This window comes from Phaseolus vulgaris, chromosome 9 (assembly GCF_051622355.1).
Source record: "Phaseolus vulgaris cultivar YP4 chromosome 9, ASM5162235v1, whole genome shotgun sequence".
In the NCBI taxonomy this organism is placed as follows: Eukaryota; Viridiplantae; Streptophyta; class Magnoliopsida; order Fabales; family Fabaceae; genus Phaseolus; species Phaseolus vulgaris.
Genome location: NC_143506.1, coordinates 40,013,448 through 40,028,450, shown reverse-complemented (window position 1 = coordinate 40,028,450; position 15,003 = coordinate 40,013,448). Strand labels below are relative to the sequence as shown.

Sequence of the window (15,003 nt, the reverse complement as noted above, 5' to 3'; positions counted from 1 at the left end):
ATGTGTTTGTTCGCGAAATACATCAACAAACCCAATTTCATCCTCTTGATACTTGGGTTCCCAGAAAGATCCTTGACCCTCATGCTCTATTTACCAAGTGCGCTAAATTATCTAGTTGTTGGTTTTTCCGTTTAGCACCATTACTGATGTTGTTTTACCAATTTTCTATATCCTTGAATTATATCATGCCCCAACATGGGTGTTGACATTGTTAATGTCCACTCACGCCTAAATTATTTATTTTCCTAGGTAAGAATTATAAGTGGATAAGAGAATATATAGTGAGAGAGAGATGGAGAGGTTTGAATGTTGAAATTGCAAACTTGATTTAAGCTAGGCTGATGAGTCGTCCGGGTTCAGATCGATATCGAGTTGAGCGGTCTCGGATCAATGTCGAATCGTTCGGGTCCGAACTGATTTCGAGTCGAGAGGCTCCGGGCTGATATCGAATCGAGCGAGTCCGGACCGATGTCGAGTCGTTCAAGCCCGAATCGATTTTGAGTCGTCCGAGCCTGGACCAATATTGAGTCGTTCGGGCCTGGGTCGATGTCAAGTCGTTCGGGCCCGTGTCGATGTCGAGTTGTCTGGACCCGGACCGATGTTGAGTTGTGCGGGATCGGGCCTATGCCGATTCGTTCGGGCCCGACTCGATGTCGAGTCGAGTTGGTCCGCGTCCCGGTTGAGTAGGCTTAGGTCCAGATCGAACCAAATTAGTCTGTGTCCATATCAAAATGGATTTAATGTAATTGACAAAGTGGATTTAATCTAATTAACAAAGTGGATTTAATCTAGATTTAATCCACTTTAAATGGATTTAAAAAAAATTTAAAATGTTTGGTCACTAAATAAGTTTCTATATATTTTTGTCACCAAATTAGTATCAATAAAATTGGTTGTTAGTTTAGTTTCTATATAATTGGATACTAAATTAATTTCTATATATTTGATCACTAAATTAGTTTTTATTTAATAATCACTAAATTAGTTTTTATGTACTTGATCATTAAATTATTAGTTTTTATTTAATAGTCACTAAATTAGTTTTTATATATATAGTCACTAAATTAGTTTTAATTAATGATCATTAAATTTATTTTAATTCATGTAAATTTATTATCCATATTTTTTTAATTAGATTCGATCTTATCGCTAAAATAAATTGACAAAACTTAGTTAATCTAAATTTTAATACAGTGTATCAATTTAAAAATAATTGTACTTGGACAGTGGATTTAAATAGTATTTAGAACTCTTTGAATAATTGCTGACATAAAGATTCTTCCGTCACTCGTTTACTTCTCACTTAAGTTTTCTTTTTTAAGTTGTAAGTTGGAGGTGCTTCATCTTTATAAAATCCTTCAACAATAAAAAAATGTTCAATATTCAAAGTGTATCTTAAAAACTCATTAAAAGTGTACTTTAGACTTCTATAAAAAAATTATTTATAATATTTAATCATAAATCACCTATCCCAATAAACCTAATCTATCACATAGGATCTTAATTTATTTACTCTCAACTGAGTTTAAAAAAAATTCTTGCAACTACTATTATAAATATTTTAAATATGGCTTGTGGCGGTCACTTTAACATGACTCCACAGATATAATAGTAAAGTGGTGCATCTAACCACCACTTTTTTCAAATTAAAGTGCTGTATACCCCTCTAACTTTTCTAAAATAGGCAAGAAGAAGAAGAAGAATATACATTGGTTTTAAGTGTACAAGCTACGTGGAGATGGCAAGCCTTCCAAATTCAAGGTTCAATGATGAAGAGAAGAGGAAGGAAGAACAACAAACACAAGATGAAGAAAGCTTCTCGCGTGCCATGCAGCTTGTGAGTTCGGTGGTTCTTTCCATGGCACTGCAATCGGCGACGGACCTGGGAGTGTTTCAGGTGCTCAAAGAAGCTGGAGAAGGTGCTAAGCTGTCTGCTAAGGAAATAGCATCAAAGATTAGTTGCAGTAACCCACAAGCAGCCTCAATGCTAGATCGTCTCCTCGCACTTCTTTCTTCTCACTCCATTCTTCACTCTTCCCTCGTTTCCGACCACCGTGTTCCTCCCTCCTTTCACCGCCTCTACACCATCACTCCCGTCGCCGCATTCTTTGCTCCCAATTCTGATGGAGTTTCGTTGGGACCCTTGATGGCCTTAGTCCAAGACAAAATCTTCCTACAAAGCTGGTTAAACTCTCTCTCTCTCTCTCAACTATTATTATCATTTTATCTACCTTTCCATCACAAACATATTGGTATGTTTTAAAATAGGAGTGAGCTGAAAGATGCAACTAGGGAGGGGGGTATTCCATTCAATAGGGTTTATGGCACTCATGCTTTTGAGTATCCACGTTTGGACTCAAGATTCAACAAGGTTTTCAACACAGCTATGATCAATCACACCACTTTGGTGATGAAGAAGGTTCTGGAATCCTACAAAGGTTTTGAGGGCATAAAAAGAGTGGTGGATGTTGGTGGTGGTCTTGGAGTCAACATTAACTTGATCACTTCCAAATACCCTAATATCCATGGCATCAATTTCGACTTGCCTCATGTCATTCGAGATGCTCCTTCCTATCCTGGTATCATCCTTACACATTCCAATCCTGTGGTTCTGCAAAATTAAGAAAAAAAAATGTTCTTTTTGTCTTTTGAAGACTTATTTGGTAAATTTAGAGTTTTACAAGATAATAACATAAATAGTGTGTAATATATTTACTTGCTTAGAGTACAAACACTAAAATATATTGATTAAAAATTAATTTTAAAATTAAAAATCAATTAATTGTTATAATGATTAAATTAGAAACTATTTTAAAGATTAAAAAATAGATTAATTTTTAAATTAATTTTTATTATTAATAATTAATTTTTAATTAGTTAAATTTGATAGAAAAATCTAGATACCTAATTACATATCAATTTAGAAACTAATTTAAAAATTAATAACTTTTTTATCTTTAAAATAATCTATAATTTAATCATTATAATAACTAATTTTTTTTATCAAAAATTAATTTTTATTTAATAATTTTTTATGTTGAAAATAATTTATTTGTTAATAATATATGCTATGAATAGGTTGAGTTTTAAAAGCAAAAGGTACCTAATATTGCAGGAGTGGAACATGTTGGGGGAGATATGTTTGAAAATGTGCCTAAAGGAGACGCCATATTTATGAAGGTAAGTGTGTCTGTGATAGTGGAGATTTTGGTCAATTCATAATGATGGGTGCTGGGAAAAATATACTAGTATTTAATTTTAAAGAGGAGAGGAATCTCTCCTTTTATCAAACACCTTTTTTATTTGTTTTTTTTATATAATTAATACAAATTATGAACGTGTTCCTTATCTTGAATATGAATAGATATTTTAATCATTTTTTTTTAAATTTTAATTATAACTTTTTTTATTTTTTAATTATATATATTGTTGCATTATCATAGTAAATTATCAAGTGAATATTTTTACTATTTCATGGTGCAAGTATTTTTCTGTTTTAAACACCTTTCTGACTTCAGTTTAAACTTCTAAACATTCTATTAAAACTTTATTTGGTTTTTTATATAATTAATACAAACTATGAATGTGTTTCTTATTTTTCAATTCTTCAGTGTGCCTGGTCGTTGTCGTTTTTTCTTTCTAATTTCAACTTTAAAGTAGACTCTAAGTCGTTGATTTAATGTTGCAGAGAACACTTTAATTAAAATGTGGTTAGAAACCTTTTTATAGTGGAAGGAGGGTAGAAATTTGTTTAAGTTTTGTATGAAATATACTTTTTTTTTTTGCTACAACCGGCTCATGGGGTGAGAGGTTTGCACTCATTTATATGTTATGAAATGTTCTTATCTCTAATCGATCGCCCGTGCGTGTAGATATATGTTATGGGTGGTCCGATAACGGCCCGATAGCGGGTGGACTGATAAACCCAATAAATACTCGCTAAGATAGGCTCGAAATGACTCTGATACCATGTTAAGAAATGGGTTTTAAGCGTAACTCAACCCCATAAAACCGGCTCATGGGAGTGAGGTTTGCACCCATTTATATATTATGAAATGTCCTTATCTCTAGTCAATGTGGGATTTCCAACCTATAAGAAATAGAATAAACCATTTGTGATTTTCGTGGTTATTCTTTCTTATTTCTCAATGAAAAAATGTCAAACAAACAAAGAAAACTATTAAAGATAACATCAAAACTATTAAAGAGTTTAATTCAATTATACCAATCTGCCCTTTGACATTAAGTAACTCTGCAGTGGATACTTCATGATTGGAGTGATGAACATTGTCTAAAGTTGTTGAAGAATTGCTATGATGCAATTCCTGATGATGGAAAAGTGATAGTTGTGGAGGCAGTTCTTCCAAAGATAACAGAGACTAATAATGCTTATAAGGCGATTTCACAAATAGATGTTTTGATGATGACTCAGAACCCAGGAGGTAAAGAACGATCTGAAGAAGAGTTCATGAAATTGGCAAGAGAAGCTGGATTTAGTGGCATAAGATATGAATGTCATGTCAACATTTTCTGGATTATGGAGTTCTTCAAGTAGACCACAACATATGCTATGTTCTATGTCCTATTACTTTCTCAGATTTATTTCTAATTGCTTGTTTATGTGTTTTATGTTTGTTTTTATGCATTTTGAAGTAAGAGAACAAGCTCATGGTATGTAATATATTATGTTATATGCACTTTCATATTAATAAAATATTTGAAATATGTAAAAGATGATATCAGAGTCCACAAGAGTCTTCACTTTATTTTTCATGAACATAATTTTTTTATATTTAAACTTATGATTTAAACACTGAATAATCCCTCCTTGTATTAGAAACATGAGTCGGAAAATTAGGATCAATTCATTACTTATTTGATTCGAAACATATATAACTATTAAGTTTACTTTTCTTTTTGAACCAATTTGAGTAACCTATTTTGAGTAATCCTTTTAAAAAAAATGTCCAAATTTCCTAAAAAAATTATAATTATTTTTTCTTCATTATTTCTTCTAGATTTTTAGATGCTTATTAACTTTTAGCATATCATGTTTTTTCACTAAATTTTTTCTAGTTCCTTGCTTTTCTTATGGCTTACTTAAAGAATTAAGTTAACTTTTTAATTTTTAAACCTCATTTTGTCTTCAACCAACACACTATTTAATTCATGCATATTTCATTTATTGATCACGATAATATCATTAAAAATAGTTATTCTAAAATAGTGACGAGTTTTTAATATTTTGTATAAGAAATTTTTTATTTATATAGACAATTCCAAAATCTTATAAATCTTGCTACAATTTTCTCATATATATAATATTCGACCCATAACACTTTATGGTGGTTAATATGCTGATTAATATTTCATTATTTATTTTATTTGAACGACATGATTCTCTTTATTCATTTAGAAGATTATTTTGTGCTAAATTATTATTAAAATACTATTTAATAATGACAATTTAAGTCTTCGTTAAACACCAAAACTTACAATGATGTTTTCATTAACAACTACTATAAAACCATTTTTTTAAATAAAATAAAAATATATTCGTTAAAAACATATTTAGTTATATATTATTAAAATAATAATGTTTTCGTTGGGGAGATGAGACCTAGAGAAATATTGAGAGGCTTCGTCTTCTTCCTTCCTGTCGGGTGGTCGGTGGTCTATGTTTAAGTTTCCTCTTCCAAGCTTCTCGTTACTCCTTCCAATCTCAACTGCTGGATCACTCGGTCTTCTAGAGTTTGTTTGGATTACGGAGTGAAAATGAGGGAGTGGATTTGAGATGACTTGAAGGAAAAGTGTGAAGAAATTGAGGTTGTTTGGATTAAGATAAATAGAGTAGAAAGTGTAAAGAAAGTTTATGAAAGTTTGTGAGTGATGGGATAAATGTGATTGAAATTATATTTTTTTAATTGATAAAAAATTAATTGGATTGATTTATTTATAAATTAAATAACTTTAATATTTTTATCTTTATTTTTTATAATTAATATAATTATTATATAATTTTTTTTTATTTAAAAATATATTTATTATTATTATTTATATTTATTCTTATAAATAATTAATTATGTTATTTTATAATAAATATTTTTTTACAGTTTTAATTATATTTTTATATTTAAATTATAATCTTATTTTAAATAAAAATAATAATAATTTTAGTTTAAAATAAAAAACTAATCTAAACTATAAAACAACTTTCGTCGCAATTCTTTCTTACCACGCGAAGAAAGTTTTAAGCAGGAAACCCTTTTCGTTTTTCATGTTTTATATTATTTAATACGTTGTTTTTTTATTTTTTTTACTCACACATAGTAAATCTTCTTCTTTCCGTTTCCAAAAATAAACTGAGGCCTAGTGAATTCCGAATGGGGTACTTACAGAAGACACTTCGACACTCAAGTCAGTAAAGGGTTCGACACTCAGTTGTCAGAACACAATAATAAATTATGTACCTGCTTCTTGTTAGAATATGTGTTATTTATATTATTTTAATAGACCTACATTGTTGGGCCGGATTAGTGAGGTGAATCGTGCTTAAATGTGTATTACCTAATTCTTAATAACGACTTAATTTCACTGATCTTAATTAAACGTAATTGGATCGTTGGTGTCAATCCACGCCACGCCACCGTAGGACATTCATTCAGCTAAGAGAATGTAAGGATGAACACAAAAGAGATTTTCAATAAGTCGCAATTAAAATTGTAGGTATGATTACATTCTACATATAATTTTCTTACGACTAGTGTTTGTATGTGTCGAAATAATATTTACAATATATAAAAGGAATAATTATCCTATCATTTCTGGATTTGAACTTAGCATTACGTGTACATTTAGAATTTATTCTTGGGTACACAACTATATGCTTGCAGTTAACATGTCTTGGGTCTGCAGAACTTAGAGGTTTTAAATTTAATGCAGGTAAATAGATAAAATATTTGTAAGAGGAATAAGAAGACTATGTCACTTTTTTAGTTGAACCTTCTCCATTCTTTTTTCTCTTTCTTCGAGGTGAAATTTCACATGCACTATTTCCATTATTATCCCCACAACAAACTATTCTTTTATCTCTATCTTTTAAATAAAATTAAATAATTTTTAAATTTTAAATAATTTAAAACAATTTATCATATTTTAAAACTAAATTATAATTTGTTTATTGTAAGTTTTAATTATAAACATATAATAGAGTACTAGTTATAGTTATTATTTTACAATTTATTATGAATAAAAATCATATTTAAAATTAATAATGAATGAAATTAGTGGATAAAGTGAATAATATTGGTTATCATAACATTAAATGTTTAAATCATTACCCCTAATTTAAATTTATCTTTTATAAAAAAAAAATCACCTACCACCGTTAAATTATATGGAATTTGGAGTTGCAAATCAAGCAAAGAACACTTCTTACTATGCTCCATATCTATGATGAATTAGAAGACTCGAAAAGGCATTAGCAGCATCTTGTGAAGTGACTGAACGATGGATTATAAATTCTTAAACGATCCATGCACAAACAGTACTTAAAGTTTGTTGTCTAGGTCAATTTTAGCGGAGTTTTGAACTGCAGTAACATCATTCCAAGAAACAAAAAGAATGTTATACACATCTACACGACCAGTTTCGTGAACTGATAAGGAATACAGACCCAGATCAAAGGGACATATAAATGTTATATGCAAAAGTAGAGATTTTCTTTGTGTGCTTGCATGCATATATCTCAACCATCAAGTTGAAGCTTCCTCATTCAACCGTATTCTCTTGGCACCTTTCTCTTCTCCTTGGTTGCAGACCATGTTTTCCTTTGCCTCTACCGAACACCTTTTGTAAGGCTTAAACCCTGTTCGACGACTCTTCAGCTTTCCTTGTCCAAGACCTATGCTTAGCAATCCCTCCTCCTCATCATTATCTTTCACAAATAACACACTTTTCTGCAGCCCATCACAATTAGGACTGCATTTTTTGGTTTCAAGGTCTTCTTCATCTTTGTAGTCTGCATTGTTTTTAATGCTGTGTGGCTGATAATTATCTGCATTTATCAAAGCATGAAGAGGTGAAAAGCTTTGTGGCAACACCTCCCTGGAGAATAGCGCCTGAAAGGCAAGCCTTCCCTGAAAATAATAATGGCATGAGAAAAGAAGCAGCAATAATATAAACACATACACTGCATTAACACTTGATTAGATAAACAGTCATACCCCTTCAGAGACCTCCTTCCAAGATTCAGTAAGGTTGTTAATGCTTCTACTGCGACGATTATTAGGCTCTGTACCTAAAAGGTTTGCATCAAGTGTATTGGGTTCTTCCTTTTCTTTCTCATCCTTCTGTTGTATCTCAGACTCTTCACTGCTAGAGGTTGTGTTAGAACCACACGAGGAACGGTCTACGGGTTTTCTGCCGTTCATTTTGTCGGAATCGGGATTCTCAGAAATTGCTTGGTTCATCTCAGGATTAGTAGCCTCTGATGCAATATTTACATTGGTATCTCCCTTATCCTGAGATTCTGATGAAGAAACAGCTGGGTGTTGAGCTTGCAGAACTTCCGATTGTTCTGGATCCAGTATCTGATCTAGCATAGGAGAGTTTTGTGGCTTAACCTCTCCTTGTTGGTTTTTGTGTGGTGATTCGCCAATAGTCATGGATGGAGCTGTGGTCGCTGATGCAGGAGGAAACGCAAAGGGAGTACACAGAGGAAGCAGTCCATGGGCAGCCCACCATGCAGTGGCGGCGGCTACTGTAGCAGCCGTAATAGTTGTCACAGTTGGAGGCGAGCCAATTCGTGCAGATGGAAAACCCTGAGTGCACACTGGAGAATCAGAGGAAGCTTCTGCATTTGCATAGGGCCAAAATGTAGCAGCAAAACTTGCTGCAGCATGAGCAGCAGGGTTTTGCAGCAAGGTAGAGACAATAAGATTTGAAAAGGTGGAAGACATGTGAAGAAATGAATGGTAATCACCTTGATTATGCTGTGTGAGGGGAGGGCAAGGAGGAAATGATTGATGAACAGATGACCGTTCTGTGTTATTTTGGCTTTCAGTTATGTTTGATGCAGCAGAATTGGGGAGAATCTTAGGATGCACATTGAACATGGAGTCTTGAACAAACATATCTGGGGATGGATTTTGATTATTGGTTCCAAAGTTCTCATCAACGACGTGCACAGGGACATGTCTTGGGTAATTCTGATTTCCTTGCATGCCATCTATTGATAATGCACAATGAGGAGCATTTGTTTTCTCAGTTTGAACCAATTTCAAAGCACCAAAATTCTCCAACTTAAAGACTTCACATGTGCCATTAGTCTTTTGTGTGTGGTTTCCATCATCATGTAACTCCAACTTGTGATTTTGAAGCTCATCAGTAATAAAAGATTCATTTGTTTCATCTAGAGTTATTACCTCTTTTATTGAAGGTATAAACTCCCTTAAGGCACATGAATTTCTTTGCAGCAGTGATACTGATGAACGAGGTGCCTCATGGAGAATGGTAAATGCTTTCCATCTGCTTTCCTTCTTGTTTTCTTTTAGTTCCACACCATGCTTCTGAAAGAGCAAGTAGAGTGATTTTATTGAAAGGGGGAAAAACAGATAGTGTGAATTGCCATTGAAGTATAAAAAATAAAAAGATATAACCTCTGGAAGTGGTTCTTTCTCCAAGTCCAATGCTTGTTTACCATGTAAAGATGCAATTGAAATGAGAGACTTTTCATTTTTTGCTCCATTTTGTAAGGTTGGGACAACAGCATTGGTCTTCCGGGGATAAGGATTGCTAGGTTTTCTTTTTGGCCTTGGGGGAGGTATGTTTATATCAAGAGCTTGTCCTATTGGAACACCCTTTACAAAGCCCTCTTTCTCCAACTGAAGGTCAAATTTGCAGTATTAACATTTTAATGCATTCAATAAAGCATAATGAAACTATGCACATGGCCTTTCAAAATCATCTACAACCTCCAAAGAAAGCTAAGAAAACATCCAAAATCTCTGTAATCAAGTTTGAGAAAAGAAAAATCAAGTTTCTTATCCATATAGTTTGTATATCCATATGTTTTCCTATTGAAGTCATGTTCTTGGTTAGATTAATACAACTATACTCCTTATTATTTTGTGTTTTTTTTTTTTATAAAAGCAATATATTAGGTATTACTGTGCAACTTCGTATATATTGGTATCTCAACTAGACTGATATCTCAAGTAACAACAATCCTTTGTTATCACATAAAAAAATATTATTAAAAAAAAGAAAGACAATTAAAAAACTTATGGAAGAACTAGACTAAAACTCCCATGTTAGACTATATCTATTCATAAAAATTCTAAGAACAAATTAGATAAAAGATTATTATCTCAATAAAATAATTCTCTTTTGAATAAATTTTAAATTAAATATTTTGAAGTGTTAATGAGGCTAAATTTGAATTTCTGTTTTGGTATTTTTAATTAACTTGTTGATTTTTATTTATTTAAAAATGGTATTTATTGTTATTTTGAAAAATTAAAAATTTACTTATGGTTTTTAATTTTAAATATATTATATATATTAATTTACATATTTTTTTAATAGTGTGGTCCATTAATTAAAATAATAATGTTAATTCAATGTAATTTGGAAAATATAAAATAATAAGAATGTAATTGATGATAAAAGATATAGTTGAAGATCCTTATACAAAACAAATTTTGAATAAAGGGGTGATTAATTTTAAAGAATAACACCTAAAAAAAAAAGTAAACAAATATTTATATGTGAAAGCTTCTTCTACAAGTTGATCTTTTTGTTTGTCTTTTAGATCTTCATTATTCTAGCTTAATTTGTATACAAATTTGTGGTAGGATATTGTTATTATCTTTATTTTCATCTTCATCATCCTCAGTTTCATGATTGACCAATGTGAAGGCATTGTGACTTTATAAATAATCCATAAATGACATTGGGTTGTATGTTAAGGATGATGTCATTCTAGAAATCACAAACACATTTGATACAGTAGGAAACAGATTTTGGTTGAAATGAAAAAATATTATAGGTGTTGTTATTCTGATTTTTTTAATATCTCAGACTTATATGTTTATAATTATAATTATCCGGAAATTGGATGCACTTAGATTAATTATTAAAATTTTAATTATCAACTAATTAGACATTAGATTATGGAGTTGGTAACTAAGATTTTAGTAATTAGTTAGATACCAATTTAAAAATTATTTATTAATAATAAAAATTATTTTATATAATAACATTCTTTTAATATATAAAGTAGTATCTAATTTTAATTTTGTTTTCAAAATTAATTTCTATTTAATAATTTTTTTTTATCATTATAACGTAACTTGCATCAAGTTTTTCGTATTATATTAAATTATATTATATTATATATATATATAATATAAGGACAAAATAGCGTATATATACTCAGAAATTGTTCATATATCTTTAGTATCATATGTACATGTCTTAATCATCATTATAACAAAAAAAAAACTATTTAACCATTTCGTTCTAAACATATTTATTTATGTACCGATCGGTACCGACACCGAAACAAGTAACAACATCAAGAGTATCATAAGTAAGTAAGAGGTGTTAGCATCGGTTACCATTAGCATTAAATAAGAAACAAGCATCATTAATAGCCTTGATGAGCGTTAAAGGAATAAAGAATATCACTAATAAGCGATCATTAGCATTGAATAAGGAAAGATGTGGCATCTCCAAGGTGTAACAGATGGACAGGAAATAGACACATATAAAGGGGCTAGAGAAAGGAGAAATGTAGTTTTCAAGATTCCACCATAACACATCCATAACTCGTCAGAATGCAATCGCACATACCCTCGACCGACCGACTACCAACTTCAGAAGAAGGAGACTTGTGGAGATTCGAACATCGCCAGCATGCCTACGCCAAGTTACTAGTACTGTCTGGGCCCCTTATTATCCATATAGGTACAATTTAAAAATGAATTTTAGTTATAGTTCTATATAGGTTAAGATAAGTTTACTTTACCAAGCAAGTATTTTCTTTCAAATTCTCATTATTTTATATATTAATCTATTATTTAAATAATCAATAAAATAGTTAATATTATAAATCACAAACTAGAGCAAGATATTGTAATCAAATTCAACCATATCATTAAAATTTCAATTAAATTAATAAAATTCACTATAATACTTATACATAGATTGCTTTTATTATTTTAGTTCATACAATTAAATCAAATATATTATTATGAAATAGAGTCAATTTAATGAGCGAAATTAATTAGATTAAATTAGAAAATTACTTTATTTGCTTTTGAGTTATGATTCAATGGTAAATCTTATTTATTCACTAAAATTGTTAAATCCACTCGATTTATCAAAATTATTTTAGAATAAAATTTAGAAAAACTGGTTCTCGTCAAGAAGAGTCTCATCCACTAAGTGTATTATTAAAAATAAATAGTTGTGTATAATTTGTTTAAATTATTCTAGTCAAGAAAGATGTCTTCCAACTAAAGTTGTTCTCCTCTCTTTTTCTAATCATATATGTCCTTTTGTATGCTTTACCTGTTCTTTATACCCTTCTATATTTGGTTCTTATTTTCAATATTTTTCAATATGAAATGTTAATTCTCCATTTAAGGTCAATTTTTGTTATTCTAGCTATTATAATAATATGAGGAGAAAATAATTGGATTATTACATTGAATGTTTATTATTATGTAAGATTGTTTCCACATAAGATTTATTCTTATTTGCAAGAGTATAAAAATTACTCAGACTCGTCGTATGATACCAAAAGCCCCCAGCCTCAAAGCGAGGCCTTAGAGGCTAACTAATCATAACTTTTTTAGACGTAATGGACCAAGTTGCGCTCAACACCATGTCAAGTTAAGACTTGTACATGATTTTTTCTTCTTCTATTTGAATGGATCGAGCTAAGAGGTTTGACACTATGTCAAGTTAAGACTTTTACATGGTTTTTGTCTTTGATATAATGGATCGAGCTATGGCTTGGCACCATGTTCAATTAAGACTTGTACATGGTTTTTCTTCTTCTATTTGAATGGAATGGATCGAGGGTTTGGGCTCAACACCATGTCAAGTGAATACTCATACATTTTGTTTATCAATGGATCGAGGCCATGTTTGTCACCACGTCAAATACTCATACATGGTTTCTTTATCAATGGACCAAGGTTGTGCTCGGCACCACGTCAAGTGAATACTTGTACATGGTCTTTAATCAAGGGATCAAGGTCGTGCTCGACACCATGTCAAGTGAATACTCGTACATGATTTTTTATCTTCTAGTTGAATAGACTGAGCTTGGGCTCGACACCCACTCGTACATGGTTTTTATCAATGGACCAAGGTCATGCTTGGCACCATGTCAAGTGAATACTCGTACATGGTTATTTTATCTTTATTTGAATGGACTGGGTTTGGGTTTGGGTTTGGCACCATATCAATTTAAGACTTAGACATGGTCTTTGGTAGTTCTATATTTCCTAAATCTGTACAATCATAACAAATTTTATTGATTTTGTAAAAATATGCCCAACTTCTCTATGTGTCAAGGACACATATCAAACCAGAATATTTTATATCACGAAATAACTATTAAATTATGTGTAAATCGACAAAAAATTTTAAAATAAACATTTTTTTAAATGATATGATCCCTAACTACTTTTAATTTTTAATATAATAATTTTTTTACAGATTTTAATATAATATTTTATTTGATGGAATACTTTGGAAAATATACTCAAACTAACTTTATGTCTACACAGGAAATAGTATATGTGAGTACATGATGAACAGGAAATAGTAGAGGAGGGGAATTTTCTCCTGAGCACAGTAAGTTGTGGAGGTGTAAAGCCTTGCCTTCTACTTTATTCACTGCTTGGAGGGTGGTGGAGAATAGGATTGTTTCAAGGGTTAATTTGGTAAGGCGTGGAGTGGCGGTGGAAAATTCCTTGTGTTGTTTGTGCGGGGAGGAGGAGGAGTCGTCGTGTCACTTGTTCTTTGTTTGCAGGTTTGCTTGGTGTATCTAGTGTCTGTGCTTTGAGTGGCTTGGAATGTCGTTTGTTTTTCAAAAGGACCCTGAGTCAAATTTTGCACAATCCAAGATGACTTAGGCTTCTGTTTCGGTTAACGACGTTTGGGGTTCAATTTGGGTTGGCATCATGGTTATCAAACTCGCGAGTCAACTCGTTGACTCGTCCGAGTTTACGTGCCCACTTTGCCTTACCGAGTTAACTCGGTAGTAAACTTGTTTTTGGGGTAAACTCGGTGGACTCGGCGCGGACTCGGTGAAATCGCGGTGGACTCGCGACTCTAGTCCGAGTTGGCGAGTCCAACTGGGTTTTTTTTTAAACCCAAAACGGTGTCGTTTGTGTTTGCGTGTGGACTGCGTCATCATGTTCTTCTGTGGAGTGCGGCGGTAGATCGAGCGGAGCGTGCGATGGTCGCGGGTTGCAGGTGGTGGCGTCGCGGTGGTTGCAGGTTGCTGCTTGAGATGGGTGGTGTGAAATTAGGGTAGGGAAGGGATTAGGGTTCTATTTTTTTTATTGGGCTGCTGCAAAATGAAGTGGGCTTGCTGCACATTAGTTTTTTTTGGGTAGAAGTTGAATTTGGAGGTGCAGTATATTTTTTAAGGAAGGTCTGGGAGGGTGTGGATCAAATTCAAGTGAGGTCAATAGAACTACATATTCTAATAGAAGTAAAAATGCTCTAAAAAACTATTAATTTTTTTTATTAATTTTTTTTAATAGGAAAGTAGATTCTTACGAGTTTACGAGTCGAGTCTGGGAGTCGAGTCTACGGAGCTCCCACGAGTCTACGTAGACTCGCGAGTTTGACAACCTTGGTTGGCATTGTTAGCAAAATTTGGGTTGGCATTGTGAGCAAAATTTGGAATATTAGGAACTCGATCATCTTTAATAGTGGAGTGGCAGATGTGTTTGAGGTGTTCGCTTCGGTGCAAGT

General features: G+C 32.0%; 2 protein-coding genes across 2 annotated transcripts; one reads left to right on the top strand and one right to left on the bottom strand.

Annotated features, from left to right (window-relative positions):
* The first annotated feature begins 1,583 nt into the window (after nt 1-1,583).
* Nucleotides 1,584-4,737, top strand: LOC137822087 (isoflavone 3'-O-methyltransferase 4). The gene is made up of 4 exons (XM_068626992.1): nt 1,584-2,184; nt 2,269-2,579; nt 3,116-3,180; nt 4,259-4,737. Exons 1-4 carry the CDS (start codon nt 1,739-1,741, stop codon nt 4,553-4,555), a joined length of 1,119 nt encoding a protein of 372 aa, XP_068483093.1. The 5' UTR covers nt 1,584-1,738; the 3' UTR covers nt 4,556-4,737.
* A 2,963-nt stretch (nt 4,738-7,700) lies between these two features.
* Nucleotides 7,701-10,089, bottom strand: LOC137822472 (protein LATE ELONGATED HYPOCOTYL). The gene is made up of 4 exons (XM_068627358.2): nt 9,997-10,089; nt 9,660-9,884; nt 8,226-9,569; nt 7,701-8,138 (listed from the first exon to the last, which is right to left on the bottom strand). Exons 1-4 carry the CDS (start codon nt 10,087-10,089, stop codon nt 7,755-7,757), a joined length of 2,046 nt encoding a protein of 681 aa, XP_068483459.2. The 3' UTR covers nt 7,701-7,754.
* Between the last annotated feature and the right edge of the window lie 4,914 nt (nt 10,090-15,003).

What these genes read in the sequence shown, in the direction of transcription:
- LOC137822087 (XM_068626992.1), top strand. Translation starts at nt 1,739, where the DNA reads ATGGCAAGCCTTCCAAATTCAAGGTTCAATGATGAAGAGAAGAGGAAG. An exon ending in AGATGCTCCTTCCTATCCTG is followed by an intron (nt 2,580 to 3,115) that starts GTATCATCCTTA and finishes CTAATATTGCAG; the next exon opens with GAGTGGAACATGTTGGGGGA. An exon ending in GAGACGCCATATTTATGAAG is followed by an intron (nt 3,181 to 4,258) that starts GTAAGTGTGTCT and finishes GTAACTCTGCAG; the next exon opens with TGGATACTTCATGATTGGAG.
- LOC137822472 (XM_068627358.2), bottom strand. Translation starts at nt 10,089, where the DNA reads ATGACTTCAATAGGAAAACATATGGATATACAAACTATATGGATAAGA. An exon ending in TGATTACAGAGATTTTGGAT is followed by an intron (nt 9,885 to 9,996) that starts GTTTTCTTAGCT and finishes TTTGACCTTCAG; the next exon opens with TTGGAGAAAGAGGGCTTTGT. An exon ending in AGAAAGAACCACTTCCAGAG is followed by an intron (nt 9,570 to 9,659) that starts GTTATATCTTTT and finishes TTGCTCTTTCAG; the next exon opens with AAGCATGGTGTGGAACTAAA.